The 21,721-nt window shown below is 40.8% G+C and overlaps 1 protein-coding gene across 1 annotated transcript; it reads right to left on the bottom strand.

The window, feature by feature from the left end:
* Positions 1 to 819: 819 nt before the first annotated feature.
* SMURF1 (SMAD specific E3 ubiquitin protein ligase 1) lies at positions 820 to 16,471 on the bottom strand (the record flags this gene model as incomplete). Its single annotated transcript, XM_010073278.1, has 17 exons — positions 820 to 919; positions 1,654 to 1,729; positions 2,536 to 2,737; positions 4,228 to 4,348; positions 4,725 to 4,862; positions 5,692 to 5,870; positions 6,451 to 6,565; positions 8,254 to 8,357; positions 8,629 to 8,833; positions 10,102 to 10,248; positions 12,358 to 12,442; positions 13,245 to 13,483; positions 13,839 to 13,914; positions 14,780 to 14,845; positions 14,962 to 15,095; positions 15,708 to 15,816; positions 16,433 to 16,471. Coding segments are annotated over 17 exons (2,135 nt in total), but the record flags the coding sequence as incomplete, so codon positions are not given.
* Between the last annotated feature and the right edge of the window lie 5,250 nt (positions 16,472 to 21,721).

Genomic DNA, 21,721 nt, shown 5'->3' with positions numbered 1-21,721 from the left:
TTTTATCTTCTGCCTCCTCCTCACAAGGCTTCTCTGCAAGGTACTCACATCTGAACGAACTATGGAAAGTAACTCTGCAGGAGGAAATAATTGTTTTCATGTGCAAAACAATTAGATTTCAGCCAGGACAACCAAAAAAGAAATCGTACAATACCATTTAAGCTGTCCCAGATTCCTTCACTTTTCTCAAGGTGAGCCACAGCTTCCACTGGGAGCTTCCTGCTAAGGCAGAACTTGGATTTCTTTACCTTTCAGTTAAATGTTCATGTGGAGGTATTTTCTGCTAGAAGTTTACTTTTTAAACAGGTGTTTAAAATGTGCAATGCAAATTCCAGTGCCAGTCAGACACCGCACCCGCTGGACTCTAAAAGGGCTCAAGCTTGATTTAAGACAAACTAACCAGGTACACCAACCAGCACGAAGTCCTCAGCAAATCAAGCTCATTCTTAATGACACTTTGATTCTCCTATTAAAAAACCCCACAGGTCACTGACCCTATCACAATATGTGTTACAAATCTAGCAGAATATCCTGTGTAACCAAAGCCAAATGCTGAATTTGGCTCCGTTTCGTTTTATGGAGGATGGAAGAAGAGGGAAGGGGTTATTGTAACAAAGGGGAGAAAATAGAGTTGGAAACCACCAACAAAAGCCCCTACCCCCACCCTCATCCACCAGCGGTGGAAGGGAAACAGTCCCATCTCTAAGTTGTCTAGAGTTCTGATGCTTCAGACAGCTTAGCAGGAAGTTCACAGCAAGCTTCTTCTAGCTTTTCGTTTGGTGGTCCATGAGCTAGCATCTGTTTCCTTTGGTTGCTTTTTCACTCCACAGCAAACCCACATGTCTCTTCCACAGCTGTCAACAGCTTCTCATAAAGCTTCTCGTATGACTCATAAGGCGGAATGTCAATCCGGTTAAAGCTAGAGGTAAAATAACAACACATTGCAGCACATGAATCTAAAATATTTATTGAAAAAAAAAATTCTACATCAGCTACCTATAGATAGAATTCATAAATTCAATTAATTTGTAAATTCAAAGAAAGCCTCAGCCACTTCAGAGGATAAAGGAGATAAGATAAAACACAACTGGATAGGAATGTATGACTTAACAGGGCAGCATCTGGGAGGAGGAGGCAGGTGGCAGATGCAAAAGACTTGCCAATAAAGCACGACATCGGACCTACTCCCTGCTCTGCCTGCAGACAATCTGTGCGGCTGCTGAAATGATTTCCTGTCTCTGACAGAGTGAGACGAGGGCTCAGTTCTGTACCTACACTGTACCAATAGCTCACTTTTCCTACATTTTACATCTGAAAACTATTCTTTGTAATCCTGGCTGAGGACACATTACTGTGAGTCACTTCTTGGTGAATACTTTTGCTGAACACATAAACTTACAAACATCTCGCTATCCAGAATAATCAACTCTGGGATAAACGGAAACCACAGATAGCATGGAAGACAAATCAAGCTATAAGAAGTCAATTATTTTGCTGGCTGCAGAGTATGGATATTGCCAAGCTAGCAGAGCACACTTGGAGCCATCTATGCATATGACATGGTTAATCCATAGCCAGGGTGAGCGGAGAGGTCTCCTCTGAACTAAGACAAAGGGAAAGCAAGCACTGACATGCAGAATGCTTTCATCTTACCAAGTATGGGCTTTCGGAAGGTTGTCTGTGTTTGCATCTATTAAGTGGATGGTAAACAGTCTGGGTCCTGCAGCGCCTGTAGAACCTTACAAACAGACATTCTAGTTAATGCACTTCAACAAAACATCATTCACGCACACAGATTTTGCTACTTACTAAAAAGCAAGAGAGAAAATGACAGTTCCAACTGCAAACATAAGCATGTCATAGGCTAGATCTGTAGATCAGATTTGCAGCTGATGAAGGGATGGCAGAAGCAGTGGGGCTGTTCGTAACAATGAAATTGCGGACTGGTATTTTAGAAAGATGCTAAATTTTATATTAACAAAGCTGCACCTTCAAAAATGAAAATACTTATGTGCAAGAGGTTTTCCTTGTAAAACAGAACAATGTGTTTTAATTTTCTACATCAGTTTACTGTCAGCCAACAGAATGTTACCAGGAGAATTGCAAGAGCCTAGGACACTGCCACCTTTTCTGATGACAAAACCTGCAATTTTCAGGAACTTCTTTTAATGTCTAATGATTTGTTGCCAAACAATGCAGGGAATACAACTTTCATGTAAAGAAGTTGTTTGGTCAGTTCTATAATCATGTGCATGCTTGCATGCAATTATTTTAGCAGTCCACAGAGCTGTAGGAGACTAATAAGTGAATACTGACACCAGTCACATGACAGATTGACCAGCTCGTATCACTATCAGCAGTGTTCGCCATCAGCAGAGCTGCTGACAAATGAAAAAAACACTCTTGGGATCTGAAGTTTCTAACTGCTTTGAGTTATCCAGTAATATGTTGATATTCTACAAGGGGCTAGTAAATCCCACATGATTTTTATCTCCATCTCCCGCCACAGATTAACTCAGCCTCCACACCAGTCACCTTGTAAAGCCTTGAAACCTTGAAGCGGGACACGCGTCGAACCCGTCACAAACTGCAGCAGCCTTGCCCTTCTTTCTTCATCAAATGTTTCCACTGCTTGCCAGAACCACTTCACAATATTGCTGTCTGCCATGCAGTGCTTTAGACGTGTGTTTGACTTCCAGTCATTCAGGTCTATCTTATCCAGGCCTCCGATGATGAGCTGTTAAAGGATCAGAAAATGCTTTAACATTCAGTCATTTCAGGTTTGCAGCTATAAAAACATACAACCAACTACTTCATGAAGCCTGGCATTCTTTATGCGCTTGAACCACCTTTGTGATGCACGGTAACGCTCTAAAACAAGCAGGCAGTAAATCTCTTCAGTTAAACTGCAACGAAACTGAGGCCAAGGAGCACACCTACAGAACTAGAATTTTCACAAGAAACTAGAGTCAGGAGCCCATTTAGGACGTACTTTGTTAAATCTATCCTACCTGAGAAGTACAGTGCATCTCTCTGAGAGTACAGCACAGCCTGGGAAGAAGACACGCCACCTGCTGCGCTGCACATCCCTGTCCTGATGCGGGTTTGTCCTGCAGGTGCTACGAACTACGACAGAACCCAGCTCGGTTTATAACGACATCCTCGTTGGTTTGTTGTTCCATAATCCACAACTAGAAACTACAGAAACTTTGCATCTGTTTTCTGATGTTGTTTGTGAGAGGCTCTAACACAGATCACACATATTACTTCAATCTCTTTTCCAGATGACACCAGGTTGCAAAATACTGTAAAAGGAAGTCACTGCTGGCGATGAATCTAACCACCTCCCCTGGCAACGCCAAATAAACTGCCTAGAGAAAACTTAATCACTCCAAACAAAACATGCGTCACATTCTAAATTTCCCATAATATTTCATATTGAGGATCACACTTCCCAGAGCTACCATGCAGCAGCTGCCTTTTTGTGCCACCACGACAGCACCCGCTTACACTCATTTGCATTATTAGAACAGTTGTGACTGTTCTGACGCAGACAGTAGTGAAATATTTAATGGATCTTTAATCTGCCTTTTCAAGCAGCTAGCAAATGGAATGCAATAACTTCATGGGATTAATCAGTATGCACGAATGACTAGCACAAAGCTAGTGCTTCCAGTACCACAAATGGTCCCTGCTCCACAGGTTGCCTTATGATTTTAAAAAGGCAAAAACAGAGGAAAAATTGTGCTAACGGGAATTATTTTAAGAGGCAGCATTCTGCATCTCAGGATTAAATGAGAAAACAAACTAATTTATTTCCTATATGCTCTACACTTCTATTTTAATCCCTGTAAACCATGCCCTGTGTGAAACAGCGATGCATGAAAACAGTTACTGAAGAAAACAGGTTCTGGGGTAGATTACAAGTTAGGTCTTGCCAACAATTCCTCAAACTTGCTCCCCCCCTGCTCAGACCACTTGCTTTGAGCATCAGTCCTTGGTTAGACAACATGGTGGATTTGTCTTTCCCTGTGTAAGTAGCCCTCTCAATAATGTCAACCCAAAGAATGTCTAGAATAAACCAAAAAGGGTTTGGTTAAACAAATACACAGCTTTCCGTGACATAAAATGGAATGAAATTTGTGGGTTTGTTGAATGTATTTTAAAATCAGTCCTTGATTGTGGATCAAATTACAAAACAATATTCCATGTGGATAAAACATATACCTCGAGTTCCTTCTGGTCAAAAGGCTTAAGGAGATGTTGAGGAATAAGTTCATTAAAACCCTTCTGCAGAGCCAGGAACTGTGCCTCTATTCCTCTCATAAATCGCCAGTTTACATACAACCTGGGGAAAAAAATTAAAAAATCAGGTTGATGAGCTAGATAGGACTGGGCTTTTTATAGCAGAGCTGGAAAATGCTCATTTTACAGAGGAACTTTTTTATTACACGCATTTCGTTTGAGGAAAGAAGTGCTTATCAGTTCCTTTTTCCATCAAGAATTAATTATTGCACCATCAACAGAGAAACCAAAGCACACTTCACAGCTTCATCTTCCAAGGTCTTACAATACTGGATTGTGTGAAAACACTTATGTCATTTATGACTCGGGTATTTCCCCCTTAAAATACTTACTTCACTAGTTTCACTATATAAAAAAATTCCTCTGTTTACTACCTTCTTTGCAGGACGTTTGCAGGATACATTTTTGTTCTGAAATACCTGACATATTCTTTCTTGTTCTCTTCTGTCACCGGAATATTCCTGCCATTTGGTTTGAGTTCATGCTGTAAAATCCGCCCAAAAGCATTGTGTTCCACACAAAAAGTATGGTCCAGAACTGGGGTGATATCGTTCTCCCTGGCAATGCAAAGGTAAAAGGTAAATGGAGTATTTTTATATTTTGATAACTCTCAGTGGTGATGCTGATGGTTTGTTATTTGAACACTTCAGGATAAACCTGGTAACCTGCATTTGACACCACTAGGGGAATATTGCCACAATCACCAGCTTCTGTATAACTTAATGTATGTTGGAAAGCCTGATCAGATAGGGGTCATCCATCTAATTCTAGTAGTACTCAGGATAACAAATAAACCCCTACACACACACACTATAATCTGCAATAATCTGCTCTGCTGTCATGTATCGGTGTGAAGCATGAAAGAGATTTAATGTATTGACCTTCAACAACATCAGTAACTTTAAATACAAAATTCAAACCAGCATTTAGGAAAAGAAATCAAGATAATGCAAAGCAGTGTTTTGAGTCCCAAAGTTACACCGAAACGTGGATTTTGTTGTGAGCTGTAAATGTACAGAAGCCCAAATTAATTCCATTTATTTCCTTTTTAATCGAAGTTGATTTTCTTTTGAACAAGGCTGTACTTCCCCTCAGAACACTGTCCTGAGTTTGGATTTTGCTACTGTGGTATTCTACCATACCCAAACATTTAATGATTTAGTATCTGCTTTGCTGAAGGGAGAGCTAACACAGAGTTTGCAATGCAAACTCTTCCTCAAGTACCTCAAGCTTTTTGACATAGAAATAGCAGTTTAATAATTTTGTACAAATCTCCCCCATTACAAGATTTTTGCAAACATTTTCTATAAAGCATTTTTTCTCTATCGCCAACATGCTCTATCCTATCTTTGCCACAGCAAGACAATCGATAAATGCAGTACTTACAAGATCCAGACTAAACTTTTGTGTAATTCTGGGTCAACAGATTCTAGGTCAGAGAGCTGAATGGGCTTCCCCAGAAGCTGTTTGTAAAAGGGAACCGTGAAACCCCCATTGATATAGTGTCCATGGAACACAGCCAAACCCATTATCCGACCAACAAAATGGAAATAAGACAAATGGTCCTGCAGGGAGAGAGGAAAGAAAAATCAGGCAGCAGGAAGACACTGACATCTTGTGGTTATGTCTGCTCCATCAGCTGTATCTCAGTGCAAGTTATCTGTGACCCTCTGGGCAGGAGAAGCCACCGTTCTTCCTCATAACATAACCAAGAACAGAATCATTTAACGACCAAACGCCTCAAACAAGTCTCTGTGCATTACCTGACTAATAAATTGGATGCAAGTCCTCTAGACCTCTCAAAGGGCAAACCTTAGGAAAAGAAAATCCCCAGAATCTAACATATGACAATTCTAGACAAATTAAGTTTATTCTTTGTTTAACCATCAAAATCCTTTTGCTCTTGAGGAGCAAAGCAGGCCATGTGCTTATTTCCTTCACGTCTTTCATCTTGTTTATAAACTCACTTCTGAAAGCTGAGGCGTAAGTCCTATGGTTGGGATTCTTCCAATCTATCTCCCCATCTTACAAAGCAAACGTCAGGAAATACCATGTCAGGAAAAATTCACTAATACAGAACTGCTGCTCCTTTTAGGGTCTGCATAACTACAAATCCTCCTACGCTGCTCAGAAGTTCATACTTACAGGATTGATAGAAGAGTCTGGATTGATTTGCAGCATGTAAATATTATCTGTGGAGTACTGGAAGAGTCCGTAATAGGGATTCAGCATTTCATGGCACAGTAAATACAACCATTCTCTGCCAAAAAAAAAAAAAAAAAGGTATTTGAGAAGGGCGCAACTTCCACTTAAGTTTCAGACAACACAATTATTGTAAATCATCACTTATGAAATGCTTATTTCAAAATCAGATCACCTTGTATTGCCCTCCATTTGCAGACCAAGAAATGCTTAAAAACCCATAAAGAGTTTTACTCCACTCACAGGCAGACTTGTTTTAGCTTAGAAATACTGAAGGGATTAGCATCAATTAGAGAAGCTATAGCAAGCTGTTAGACAATGCCACCAACAGAGTCTCAACAAGACCCACTTCCAAAAAAATTCAGACTTTGTACACAGTTCAGCTATTTGTAGACTAAGAGATCTGCTCCTTTGCAACCTGTACAGTATAAAGAAATATTTTAAAAATCTGCTGTTTAAAATCAGCTCAATCGCTGGAGGTCTTTAGAAAAGCTGTTTTTCTGCAAATGCTTGATGAGGAGAGCCCAGAAGGGGCAGAGAGACCAAACACATTAAAAGAGGAGGCGTTTGGTAAATTTTCTCACCCCAGTAACATACAAGGAAGGAATGGAAACAAAGCTATTTCTGATCTCCCAACTCACCACAATAAATAGCCCTTTATTACTGAATTTGAACACCCATCCCAGGTCCCAAATATTCTGCGAGAACTATCAACTTTAATGCTTAGAAGTGGAGCAGTACTGATCTGAAAGAGTCTGTTGCAGCCGATGGGCAATTATGAAAGCCATCAAGGCAATAGGATGGCAACAGCAGAGACACTCCAGGTTGCCTCGGGTAAGGCAGCTCAGAATGTTCCAACTTCTTTCCTTTGTCCAGCGATGGGTTACTGAAAGACACTAAATTAGTTGGTGTAGCTTTTGTGGATTTGAGAAATCTCTCAGTGAACTTACAGGATGCATCTGAGCCTCGATGGCAAAGATAAGCATTTTGGTGATGATGTTACAATCAACTCCAGAACTTCAGACCTGATGCAACCCACAGGGAATTATTGTTTTTAAGAGGGAGGCAAGTCTGCTCTAAAATTTTAATTTTGTTTAGGCTTAGTTAATTTCCACTCCTGCTCCAACAGATCAGAGGACTCTCCTGAATGTGGCAGAGACATAACAAAAAGGAACGCCTGTTGTCTTGCAATCCTTCCACTGGAAATCAGACAGGTGTATTTAACAGAACCTCTACTGTGATTTGGATTTTACTTCAGAATCTATATAATTCTTGATAGTCCTCACCATCTGAGCTGATCACACTTTCACTTATGAAACTGGAGCCTGTTGCTGGGATCAGCACTTCCTGCAATAAGATCCATAGGCTATCCTGAACAAGCCTTTTACACTCTCTTCTACTCACTCAATGGTGATGAAAACAGAGCATGTATAGGGAAGAGAGGAAACAGAAACACCTCAATGTGGGATTAATTCCAGTAACGTTCCAAATGCAAGGCAAACCAAATCATTTAGTGCAAGCCTTTGACACCGGGAGGGCTGTGGGACAACTGCTAAATCACATCCTTCCACTTTCCAACCTACCATGAAACCAAGACTATGAACCTACAACCCCTACCTATAAACTCGATCACAAATAACTTAAATATACCATTAACAGATAATTTGACAGGAAATTACATCAGCCACAGGTCACTTCAAGGACAATTTCACAGTAAAAAGTGTCAGACAAACCCCCAAATCTCACCTTGCTACTCCTCCATAATCCAGCCCTTCCTCTCCTCGAAATTTCACCATAAGCCTCTTTTTCAAGTCCTTTGGCCTCATCTTCATTATCTGACGGTAGGATTCCTGTATGCATATTTTTACAATTAGACATTTTATTTCCTTCCTATACCTGAGTCTACTAAGATGTATTACTGTAATACACAGATTGTTAGGACTACAGAAAACAACATTCTGTTAAAGTGCTAATCTGAAGTGAATTCCAATGACAATTCTGTAGCAGTGGTGGCATTCACCCACCTCTTCTGTGAAGCAGACTTGCTACAATCAAAGATCAGTTTTCCTTAACTCTTGAGTTATGAAAGCCGCTAATAGTAGTACAAAGTCAATCAAATACCTCAAATATTTCCTCTCTGGATACTTCAATGCGGCAGTGACCAGCCTGCGGTTGCTGAAGAGAGAGCTCATGTCTAAGAACTTTCAACTTTTGTACCAAGTCTCTTTCATATCTTTGTGCAGGCAACTCCTCACCATCTTCTAGTGACCCCTCATTTGGGGCTGGCAGAGGCTGCTGGCTGGGCTCTTTTAGCTGGCATTGATGGCTTTGAAAGAAAAGTAAATATTTATTCCTTATTGTTATGCTTCCAGAATATGTAAAACAATGATGGAGGCACTGATGAAGCTTCTCTAAGAGGAACCTGGACTGGAATGCATATTCAGCTGGGTAACTTCTACAGCACTGATACCTTACATTCAGGGACATAAGGAATACAGACATTTACAATAGAGTTTCAGCCTTTCTCAGCTCAGTTTTCATATGGCAATACATTGTGGAAGGCTGTGGAGCGTGATCACTGAATGCTGGCTGAGCTGTAATTAAAAAGCTTGTGTGGTATTTCTCCCATATGGAAACAACTTTCAAGAGCATAACACCAAAAGAGACCTCTAATGAAATGAACAACAGCTTTCTAAGTGGAACCATCTAGCAACTGCAATGAATTTTATCCCAGCTCCATGCAAAATAAGGCTCGGGATTCTTGACACAATAAAAGTACTGCATATCTATGGTTATTAAAGGAGAAAGAGGTCCTTGTCCCAAATAGTTGCAGCTTCATACATTCAACTATCCTTATCTATCAATGCTTTATTTGGGCTGTGGAGCAATGATTTTTAAGATCCAGAGATTCCCCAGCTGACTTCAAGCACAGACAACTCAGATCCAGGAAAAAAATCTGATCATGGGCACAAGCAGAACCGCCTCTGCTTCCAGGGTCAATTCTGTAACAGTTCAGCTGCCTTTGCATGATGCAGAGTTTGAACTTACTAAATCCAGCTAAACCTGAACTGGCTGTGCACAGCACCAGGCAACCAGACTCCATCTGGCTTTCTATTCCTGTTGTCTGGAGCTCATGGGAGCCCGAAGCCAGCTCAGGTCTAGCACAGAGCTAGAACTGCTAAGCCAGAGAGGCATGAGCTGAGTGCTGTGGAACCGCCTGGCAAACCCTCTACCCCACAGCCCAGCACTTCCAGAACTGCATATTCGCTCCAGCACAGCTTGGTGCAATTTTGTCAAACCAGCTTAAAGAGATCAGTGCTGTGCCAATATAAGCATGCCCTCCCCTAAACCTGAGGACTGCAAAGCGCAATAAAAACATTTTTGAAGAGTCTCTGCAAAAAGCTTAGATAAAACCAGCACTGAGAACCAATGCTCAGACCCTGACTAGAGCACTGGTTTCATCTGTTCCCCAGTATCGTTATCACGCAGTTCTTCAGCCCCTCGTGACTCCCAGACTGTAGTTAAAACTGGACAAAAATAAAAGGTTCAAGAATCTAAATTTGACATGAATTATTTATCAGGCAAGGTTCTTACTTCATGATGTGATGTAGTCGTGGATCTGTGAATTGTGTGGTTCTGTTGTTGTGATCTACAAAATATATTCTTCCTGAAACTGTACTTCTAACTTCCCAACCGGGAGGCAAAGGTCCGAGTTCATCACAATTCACACTGTTAAGGTCTCTAAGGAGAAAAGCAAACAAAATGTCAAAGCCCGTCTAACCAACTTACATTTGGGGAGAGGGGAGAATGAATTTGAAAGGCTTTGAAAGTAACAATCTAGACAGCTTAGAAGTAAATTCAACACGCAGCATCACAAGTTAGGTGATGACAGGGCTTCTGAGGGCTGTCAAAAGAAGAAGACTTTTTTTCATAGCAAAAATGTCACACAAAAATTCCTGTTTACACTAATGTGATCCATGTGCAGAAAGCCAAACAATTAAGCAAAGGCCTCTGCACCAACCACTGTCTGCAAAGACCCAGTAAGTTAAGAGGCTAAGGCAGCCAAATACTAAAATAATCTAAAAAAACCCCCCACCTCTAATGAGACAAGGTTAGAAACCCAACCATTAGACTTATAAACCCTTGAGAGTAAGGCTTTGCCAACACATTCACCTCTTTCATCCTAGATAAATTTTGGGTATCATTTTAAGTGCTGCAAAAGGCAGTCACTCACTTTCACATAGTGTTTGAATACAAAATGTAGGATGTATTTACACCTAGAAAATCAAAACCACCAAAGGCCCCAGCCACCTAGTAGACTAAAACACTCAGAGTGGCAAGAAAAGGAAGGAGGGAAACCCGAAGAACATTTTTAAATAGAAAAGCTGTTGTTAAATAAGGTATTCTCTAGACAGCTGGTATGGATTCATGTATTATCCAGGGTTGAAGGCACCACTCTGTATATTTCCTTACTGAAATCTAACCGTGCAACATCACTATAAATGAGTAAACTGAGAGGCTTTAGGAAAGGTAGAAACACTTTGTACACCAAAGGCTTCCTTAGTGTCAGAGTGAGCATAAGCCAGCAGAGTTCACGGGGAGACAGACATGCCTTTGTTGGGCTCCTTAAAGAAGATTATGGTTGCAACCATTTGTTTCAATCAGCTGTGCATCTGAAAGTACTGCAGAGATCTGGTTACATCAAGTTTTAACCTACATCTGTGCTAAATGCCAAGGTTAGGTCTTTGCACTGCAACTTGGCAGTAAGAAAGCCACCTGTGACTAAGAGCGACCTGTGATTCACTCACATTGCTGGTCCTGAAAACCTGTCTCTAAGATTTGTTGGGAGAAGAAGCAACACCTTTGATGAGGCCAACCAGCATCACTTGAGGAAGAGACAAGGCTTTGAGCACACAAGTCTGATGTGAGTGATACGGAGAATGAGCACTGTCATTTCTTCTTTCAACAACACCAGCTAATCTAACATCAGCTATTTTCTCTCTCTCTCAACTTTATTCTTCATATCCTTCCATATACTCTGGTTTTATCAACATTTTTGCTTACACTACTTTATATCATTTTTCTAATATCCTGTACCACATTCATGCATTATCCAGCCAGCGCAGCAGCTGAAGAGTTATAAACTTTGTGTTTCACTCTTGAATGCGGTGTGCAGCTGGTCCAGAGAAACAGCCCAGATTCCGAGCTCCTCAAGGAAGAGCGACAGACCTTAGTCAAAGACCTGGATTAACTGCAGGTTAAGGTTTAAAGAGGCTTTAATAAATTAATCATGTGGAGGATTCCCATTTTCTAGCTGCAAATCATTGGGCTAAAGCATAAAAACCCCAACAACACTTCCAGTTTAGAGACGACAAGTAATCCCTGCTTCAGTTATACACAAGTGAGCGCTATTAGAGCAGAAGTTACAAATTCAATACTCAAGAAACAATGGCTTTAAGAAAGCCATTTTTTTCTTCTATTTGCAGTCCAAACTGTTCTCATACAAAAAAAAAAAAGATTATGTAAGATTCAGAAATCTGTAGCTTCACCAAAAAACAAAGTCACATTGACATTTTAGAAAGAATTTGTCAAATGGGAGTTCCTGAAAGACTCAATTTTTTTTTTGCCTTTTGTTTTACATGATTCACAAGTAGATAATTCTTTCTTTCAAAAAGAACAACCTTAACGTTTGACGAAAAGGTAACTAGAAAGATTAAAAATTATTCCTCTGCTCGTAGCTCTCCCTTTAAATTTAGACAGGCCATTCCATAGATTTCTGCTCTTAAAGATTCAGCTTACTGCCATACACACACCCCCCAAAAACCAACCTGACTTTGTAACTATACACACCTTGGTATCCTAGGGTCATGCCATGTGCTAACTCCAGTCTGTGTGTGCAAAAAATAAACCTGTCCCTGTACCGTTGTTCTTTGCTCTAGGAAAAAGGAAGAAAGATTATCCTTAATTACAAATTTGTAAAAAAACCCAGAATAAACAGTTTGTTCAAAGCTATTAGTATATTATCTTTTTGTCAGAGCTAGGAGAAAGTACTTGAGCCATCCCACCTGATCTCTTGCAGCATGGACTGTTTTGTCCTTAAACACTGTCTTCACAAATCTACTTGACTACACGCTTCGGTGTTCTTTTTAAAACTCACAAATCCATGCACCAGTATGTTTTAGCTTGCATTTTTATTTTTAGATTTTGAGACAATCCAAAACCCCAAACCAGATTTCTTTACTCCTAGTTTGGTGTGCTCTTTTCTGAGATTTAAATTCTCCTTAATCTTATCCTCCCTAATCTTCTGTACTACTGACTTCTTTGTTGCTTTTATATTTTCCCGATCTTTTCACAAATGTGGGCTCAAACCTACACAACGTACCAAGGGGGAAGGAAAAAATAGCATGACTGCTCTAGTTTAAAGAGCTCTTTACAGTCGTTCTCCCTAGATACGTAGCCAAGATTAGCAGTGAATTTTCTGTAACAGCATCATACCACAAACTCATGTTTAATTTACCATCAACCCCTCAGTGTATCCTGGCGTAGCCAACTGCTAATTAGTCAATCTCTGACTTCCATCTGCATTGATTAGCTCCTTTTCCAAAAAGCAGACCATTAAATGTACATGGATGCTTCTTGTTCTAACAGGTAAACCACATCTATATATTAAATTGGGAGAATTTTTCTTTTAAGTCTTCAGAAAAAAAATCAGTTTTATAGTTCTGGAAAGCTCTTACCGTAGCCTTCTGGTAGGTCAGGCGACTGGTGACCATGCGGTCTGTTCTGAGGTGTTTGTACATGACCTCTGACTTCAGGAGTCCGAAGTCGCTGTGCCTGAAGCCTCTGATCTTGACTGGGGGACTCTACGAAGCGACAGTTGCCTCCACCAGCAGCCCCCGTAGTGTCTGTATACGGTGCTGGTTCCTCCATAAAACAGCTCAGAGGCCTTCCCGGTCCAGAATCTTCATAAACCGTTCTGAAAATGGGGAAACTTCAAGAGTTTCCATCACAGAGAAGTGAATGCAGAAATAACTCTCTCTCTTTCTATTACTTCAAGTACTGCAACTTTTAACCCAAGATATGCCACTTTCTTAATGTTTTTATACCCCAAATTTCTCATGGAAGTGCCAGAAGCACTGGTAAAAAAAAAATATCAAGTCCTACCCAGTTTAGCTTATTTTCAACTAAGTATCCAGCTACAACCTTACTACCTGTTACATGTTCCCAGACAAGATATTAGTCACACTGATATTTAATATTTCTAGTGTTAATTATAGTCTTTCCACACATAAACCGTTTTTCTGATTAAGCACAAAGAAAACACTCCTTACCCTTCATTCTCCAAAAGCCCTCTACAGTCTACGACAGAACCTCCTGTGCCTATTCTGTCCCGTGTCTGTAAACTGACTGAAATAAAAAACAAGCACAACTTAATGATAAAGGAACAATTGTTGCCTTAAAAAACAACATCAAAGCTAAACAACCCACATTTATAGAGGGTAAAATATTAAGGAAAGCTATATCCTACACATGAGAGCACACCACCTACCAAAACTCCTTCTGTAACCCTAAAGCATTACTGATTTTTTAAAAATGCAGAAGAGAAACCAGAGGCATCACCACATCAAAACTTCAGCTGAGTCTACTTCTGTAAATATTAAACATGCCAGGTTCTACATCTCTGTTTCATGAAGACCCGAAAAAGTAAACTGGAAAGAAATTACTCACCACTAGATGTCATCATTACAGTGAGAATTTGGCTGTTGCCAACTGTATTTATGTATCAATGAAAAGCTTGGGTTGGGTGGCAGTAAAATGGGGTAAGATGGGGTAAAACAGACATCAAACTAGCACTGCCTTGTTGAAATTTGGAAATGGGTTATATGAATCAAAGTTATTAAAACAGCAATTTGCAAAACTCCTCCAGATCCTCTTTACCACATAAGGTTCCCTTTGCCTGTCACCTTGGTCGCCCTGCAACCAGTTTCACAATAGCATTTACCCTTCCAGACCTGCATTTGAAACCTTGCCAGATGCATTTCCTCTTTTTAATATTGTTTCCCATTATCAACTGAGAGAAAACAAACTCCTACACAGTAGTACAAAGCAATATTTTTTCAGGATATGTAATTTAATCCCATTAAAGTCAGAAGAAACAACACAGAAAAGGCACAGAAGCAATAATGACTACAGGGTTCTTTTTTTAATACAACATTTGTCCATATAGGATATTTACCCAAGAAGATGAAAGTTTAGCTGAGAGGATTCTTACCCACTATTTGGCCTCGTACAGCATCGGTATCTGTGGGATTTAGTTTGCATAGATCCAAACGCTGGTCTGCAAATGAGAATTGGAAAGATCAACAAAACACTGGGTGGGGTGGGAATACTATTCACTACTCAGCTACAAAGCACCGAAGGTTCTTGATTGCACCAGGTAGGAATTGTTCTTACATCCAGTATCTTTTAGCCTGCTGATGGCATTGGAGAGGAGGCGGACACACCCCAGGAAGCCAGCTCCCTGTTTCTTGTGGATTTTTTTATGGTTCCATACACTGATGGTTATGGAATCTGTCTTCCCAACATATCTAAAAAAAATACATATCAGAAGAGTAATTTTAGAAAAATAGACTCTTTTTACTCCCCAGAATTTATGCATTATTTGGTGCAAATTCTGATATATTTTAGTACATTGGTCATGCTGCTTTATTATAAATAGCGAAGTGCTTAAGCCTGAAATGGTGTTATTAATGAATTACTGCACTATGATTTCACACAGCGTGTTAAATTGATATTGCTGCAGCATGAATTTAACTACAGACAGCCTCATTAAAAGCTATGCAACAAGCTGATTAATGTACAAAACTTTAAAATTTATGTTTCTAATAATCTGATGAAAATAAATCACTACAACAAGGACAACCTCTTGTAAAAGCTGGACAGCACTGTTCCAGCAGAGCTTACTCTAAGCAGCTGTGCTGTGTACCTGACACACAAATATTTCCAAATTCAGACACCTAAAAGCAAAGCACCACTCCTTTATTAACAGGTAATTTCTTGTTGCAAAATAATGAGTCCTCTTCAGCAAATGTGACTGTTCTTGCTAACACAAAATGAAGCTGCGGTGCCAGCCCTTGCATTCCATTTACTAGATAAATCTCTGGAATATTTTTTTACTTATGACTTTATGAACAACTCACAGATCATAATGCTGGTTCCATTTGGGGTCCAATGTGTTCTTCACAGTGTCAGTTGAATGGCACTGACCCGACCCATCAACAACTATTTTTGCAAATGGGTCAGGAAGTCCTGCGGAAGGCAAAAGGTGCTATTAAACACAATTTTTTTTTGGTTTGTTTCTTCCAAGTTAATGCTATCATGAGCTCCTGCTTGCTCCCCCCTCAAGAAAGGAAAGTTGCCATTATCCTAAAACTATTTTAATAAATCCAAAAGAGAGAACTGAGTTACTTCTGTCATACAGATTGATATCTGCCATAAATTTTCTACAAAACAAAAGGTTAAATGTGCTCAATTTAGCAGTGCTTAAGTGACCCATGCATAGCCATAAGTGGTCATTTTTATTCAGTCCTTAACATCATCTTCAGACTGCAGGCAGGCTTTACAAACAGAGCTGTCTCTCCGATGGATGCTCCTGGTACCCCACACACGGAATTGTAAGCAGCAACCTGCTTGCAGCCTCATCGGCCAGACTTTCAACTAAAATTTGTGAGTCCTCGGTCTTCCCAACCCGACAGTCTACGCTATCTAAATCCAGTTCAGGGTAATGTGGACTCAAGCAGTAATGCAATGTTACCGCAAGAATGGAACCCACGGAACTAATGACATAGAGGTGAGCCAGGACAGTAACGCACAAACAAATCTGATTAATCAAGAGCAGAAAGTTATACAATCAGGGCATACTTACTGAAGAAATCTTTCTTTGCAAGATTCTTGGCACATAATACTGCAAAACAAAAGATCAGATAAAGAAATCTTAGAATCATTAAAAAAGCTTTCCGGCAATCATAGGAGCTACAACACTACCTGATTGTAATTCATAAAAAAACCACCCAAATGTTAAATGTGAGCATGCTTTTCTCTACCTGTGATTGGAATATGTATTTACATAAAGAAAATTTTCCCTTCCTTTTGTTCTATTGTTACAATATAAAGATTTAATAACAATATTAGATTTAACGAACATGCCTCTGTGTTAAAACCTCCTGATTTTCTACACTGCCTGCTTACACATGCTAAACCAGAATTCTGCTGTGTTGTTGAGAACTCACTCATTTTAGAACATGGACCAACCAGTTTCTGAACCAAGAATGGTTCTGGGACTCCTGCAGGAGACCTCTACACTAAGTCCCATGAAATACAGGGCAAACTCCTGCTCTTTGCACACAAAAGGGACGCGATACGTTGTAAAACACAACGCAAGAGGTACCTATAACAGTGTAAGCACTTCGCAAATACAGAAAGGTTTTGCACTAAGTGTGACAGGACCTCACTCAGCACAAAATAAAATAGTGAAAAGAAAATGGCATCAATATATTTTATTTTGAAAGGGCCACAAATGAGACATAATTGCCCTCTCTCGAATTCTACTAAATAGCACAGTAGCAAAAACTGGATCAGGAAACTCGCATCAATCTTCATTTCTACCAGGTCTGTTACCAGCTACAAGACTGGTTTTGCTTTTCAGTAAGCACTGCTCAGTACAATCTCAGCAATCCAAGTTGTTCAGTATCCATTAAACTCTTATAACAGGCCAGGAAAAATAACTACAGAGCCAAAGATGAAAATCCTAGAGCTCTAGCTTATCTAAAACTAGGATCCAAGAGAGGAAGACAGCTATGTAAGACCTCATTACTTGCCAGGTAATCTCTTTCCCACCCAGTTCTCCTCTTCCAGCATGAGAATGGATGCTCAGAAGATACTTAAATGGCCATTTCCCCTTCTCCCTTATCTCACTCAGTCTCACCAGGGGCATTTACACACCTTAACTCTATATTGGGGAAAGTGAAGACATGGTAGCAAGAATACAGGAACAATTTTTCTTTTTTACATCTCTGCTAGAATTCCACCTCTCAACTCCAGAGCAATGTTCCCCAGCTAACACAACAAAAACTGCCTCACCTCACACGTCAAGCAACCAGACCAAAGTAGTCCACTATTTAACCCAGATGTTCATGGAAAAAAATACACAAATCCTCCCTCTTAGTAATAATTAAAGCAGCTGCACCAGAAAAATATTTTTAGAATGGATTAAAAACTACTTATTTCTTACATTGGCAAACTGCATAATCAGAGAAAGCTTCCCTTGTATTTTTTTTTTTTAACAACTGACCAAAAAAAAGAGAAGTCTCCAGGACTATGGCAGTCGAATTTGAAACAAAACAGGATCCCAGAATTGCCATCTACTGTTCTACGGCAGCACAACAGAGCAACGTTTAATTTCCTCTTCCTGTTGCAAGTGCTTTGGAGGCAAAAAATACCAGAAAAACAGGGAATAGGTACAGGTAGAATCAGAACTTGTATGTTCTAGTACTAGTCAAAAGGAATTTTAAAGTTCCTGTGAGTGGTGGAGCTTTTATTTTCTTTTTTTTTTTTTTAATTTTTAAATTGAATAACTCATTTCGCTTCACCAACCCCAATAACCCCAATTTTAAGAATACATTATTAAACTGGAAAAGTATGCCATCTGTAACTATCTGCACAGTCTGACTATATAATTATTACCTTTATTCTATATTTCAGGTGTGCTTTCTAGAGCTAACTAGCAGCATGAGTTTCTAAAGCTATTATTGAAGAATTATATTTTTTCACTTAACTCTTTTCCCTCTGCCACAGGCTTTCAGTCTACGGTAGAGGAGCACGGCTCCCAGTTTTCCAGTTGCAGCCTGTGAAACCCTCAATTTTAGGTTGCAAAAATCATTACTCTTTCTTGTAAGAAAAATAATGGCACTACAGCTAATAGCTGAAATAAACCTTTATGAAGCAATCTCTAGAATCAGCCTACCCGAGATGGACCATTGGCTCCGTTCCACTATTTGCATATTAAACCCACTAGAGCAAAAAAATATTTTCAAGTGCTCTATCACTTAAAAGCCATAGATTTCTAAATTCCAGTAAAGAAACAGGTGACAAAGGTCAGCACTGGGAGACTTGGAGATGAAACCGTGCCAGCGGCGGAGCAGACAGCCCCTCCCTGCTGTCAAGCCGTGTGTGTGCCAGATTTACTTCTTCAGTGCGTTGTCTCCAACAGGACTTGAGCAAGACTCCTAGCAGGATCCGACTGCTGCTACTTCAAGCCTGAAACCCGTGACCTCCGGTAGATTTAGCTAAAAAGGCTTAAAAAGTTATTCATTTTATCCCTGCATCAGAGGCGGTGTAGGAGAATGGGATGGATACTTATCTGCAAGCCAGGCACCTGAGACGTGCTCTGCACAAGCTTTGCACAAACCTCATCTTTGCCTAATTTCCATCTTTCCAAAGAGCTTTTTCTTTTCGTTTTTTCTTTCTTTTAAACGAGGAAGGTTTAGGGCTTGTCAGCAGGCACAATCTCCCTGCATTTGTTGCAACAGCTACAAAAGGTACTAATTCTCCTGACTTGGGTATTTACATTCTGCCTTCTCAAAGTCAACCGACTTGTTGCAGCTTGACACAGTATTTGTTTATACTCTGCTCTGGATTGCTGCACAGCACTGAAGAACTATTTTTTTTTTTAATACAACAGATCCCAAACAACACTGAAACAATGTCTTCACATCTAGATTATAATATTTATAAAGGGATGGGAATGTTTTTTTAAGTACCTGACATTATTGAGATAATTTCAAAGGCCAAATTAGCCAGCTGGATAAAGTACCAGTGTGAAAGCATACTTGGCAGGAGGTGAAGAAAGGACGAGCCTTATACAAAGTCATTATTCACCCTGGGGATGTTCTTCAATGCAGATGTAACTTGAGTGAGTGAGTGGTTCCTCTGCCAGCCCCCGGTTGTCCACCCTGCTTCCAAAGCAGAAATGAATCATCTGCTGTGGTTCAGGAGGTGCCGCAGGAGCAAGCTACAGACGGGTGTAGTAAGGAAAGCAGAGAGTAGCACCAATGTCTGAACAACCCCGGCCGAGAATTGCATCAGAAAGCTGCTGCTTCATCACCGAGACGCCTATCTCTGCAGCAACACCAGCCATTTCAGAAAGGAGCCAGAGAAAAGAGTCTGGGTCAGGAGCAATTTCAAACACCCCCGAGTGAACAGACCCAGCCTACAAAATCAAAGCCTTCGTCTGCCAGTTCATCCTCCTGAATTGTCAGCGCTCAAAAGATGGCTGCTAGTCTGCAAGAGAGTCCTCATGCTGCCGTCTCTGCATCAACACCGGATTTATTCACATGCAACACACCCCTTCCCATAGCACAGTGCTAAGATGCTACAACTGCAACTGGTGTCAGCTGCACAGTGGAGAAACTAGGCTGCTGTGTTTTGGGACCTAGGAGGGGGAAAAAAAAAAAAGGTAAGCAATGAAAACATTCTGTAGGTCCCAACCTGTACCAATGCAAAACAGCACACAAATTTACACCTAGAACTGCATGCATTTGCACTTTGTGAGTTAGAGGTAAGAGCCTCCTTGCTCAAATTAAGGATTTTACACGTGGTTAGGATCTGAGCTGCTGGCATTCAATTTAGTACTCAAGTTAATTTGGAAGACAAGACAAACCAGCAGCACGTCCACATCTTCCTTAGGAAAAGGGGGAAGGTCATACTGAACGATGCTGGTAAATACACCTCTCAGCCATCTTTGGCCTTCCCTTTGATATTCCAGGTTAATCATTGGTGCTTGTACAAACAGGCACCTAGATTCCAGGATCCATTCGTTTTGCTTGCTGACACAAGATAAACACAGGCCAGCAGGCTGATGACGTAGGAAGGTCTTTACTTAATATTTACTTCTGTGTAGACCATCTTTAATCATAGAGATATGTAGCATAATTGTTAAAAGCATCACGGGTTGGTTGGTTTGTTTTAGGATATAAACAAGGAGTGAAGAAGAACAATGAGGTTTGGGAAGAGAGAGGAATAAAGATCTTGACACAGAATGAAATTAAAGTTACTGCATACCACTGAAAGATAAAAAAGTCCACAAAGCAGGTCAAATCTGATGCATCCAAGTAATTGAAACACCTCTGCTACTCCTTCAAGGTCTGCCTAGCTTTTGACTTGTGAAGCTGACAAACCATGTGGAAGTTAAGGGTTGTTCCAACTCTGCTCCATGACAGCAGGACAGACCCCTGGACACGCTGGACTACAGGCTGGTGTTCACAGCAAAAATTCTTCCATTCTGAAAAACAGTTTTCAGAAGGCTGCGTAGCAAAAATCACAGAATTATGGAAAGGTTTGGGGTGGAAGGGACCTTAAAGCCCATCCAGTGCCACCCCCTGCCATGGGCAGGGACCCCTCCCACCAGCCCAGGTTGCCCAAAGCCTCATCCAGCCTGGCCTTGAACCCCTCCAGGGATGGGGCATCCACAGCTTCTCTGGGCAACCTGGGCCACTGCCTCACCACTCGCACAGGGAAACATTTCTTCCCAATATCTCATCTCAATCTCCCCTCTTTCAGCTTAAATCCACTACCCACTGTCCTGTCACTACATGTCCCTGTAAAAAGTCCCTCCCCGCCTCTCCTGTAGCCCCCTTTCAGCACTGGAAGCTGCTCTAAGGTCTCCCCGGAGCCTTCTCTTCTCCAGGCTGCACACCCCCAACTCTCTCAGCCTGTCCTCGCACGGGAGCTGCTCCAGCCTCGGACCATCTCCGTGGCTCCTCTGGCCCCGCTCCAACAGCTCCGGGTCTGTCCTGTGCTGAGGAGCCCAGAGCTGGATGCAGCACTGCAGGGGGGGTCTTATGAGAGCAGAGCAGAGGGGGAGAACCCCCTCCCTCGACCTGCTGGTGGCACTTCTTTTGATGCAGCCCAGGATAATAAACGATGTGCTTGAAGTGTAAAAAAGCCTCCAAAAAAAAGAAAAAAAAAAAAAGAGCAAACATCAGCTATTTTTCACACGCTGCTCTAACGCCCCAAAGTGCCCTGGCCCATAATTAAAATCTTTGCTGAATCTGTTATGTGAAATCACATCTCGTCCAAACGGTTTGGTGTATTTTGTGGAAAATACTCTGGACACCACAAGCCAGCCCTTCTGAACTGCCTTTGCGAATGACTCTGC

The sequence above is a fragment of the Pterocles gutturalis genome, unplaced genomic scaffold, assembly GCF_000699245.1.
Source record: "Pterocles gutturalis isolate BGI_N339 unplaced genomic scaffold, ASM69924v1 scaffold10387, whole genome shotgun sequence".
NCBI classification, from domain to species: Eukaryota; Metazoa; Chordata; class Aves; order Pterocliformes; family Pteroclidae; genus Pterocles; species Pterocles gutturalis.
This window is presented reverse-complemented; position numbering and strand designations above follow the sequence as displayed.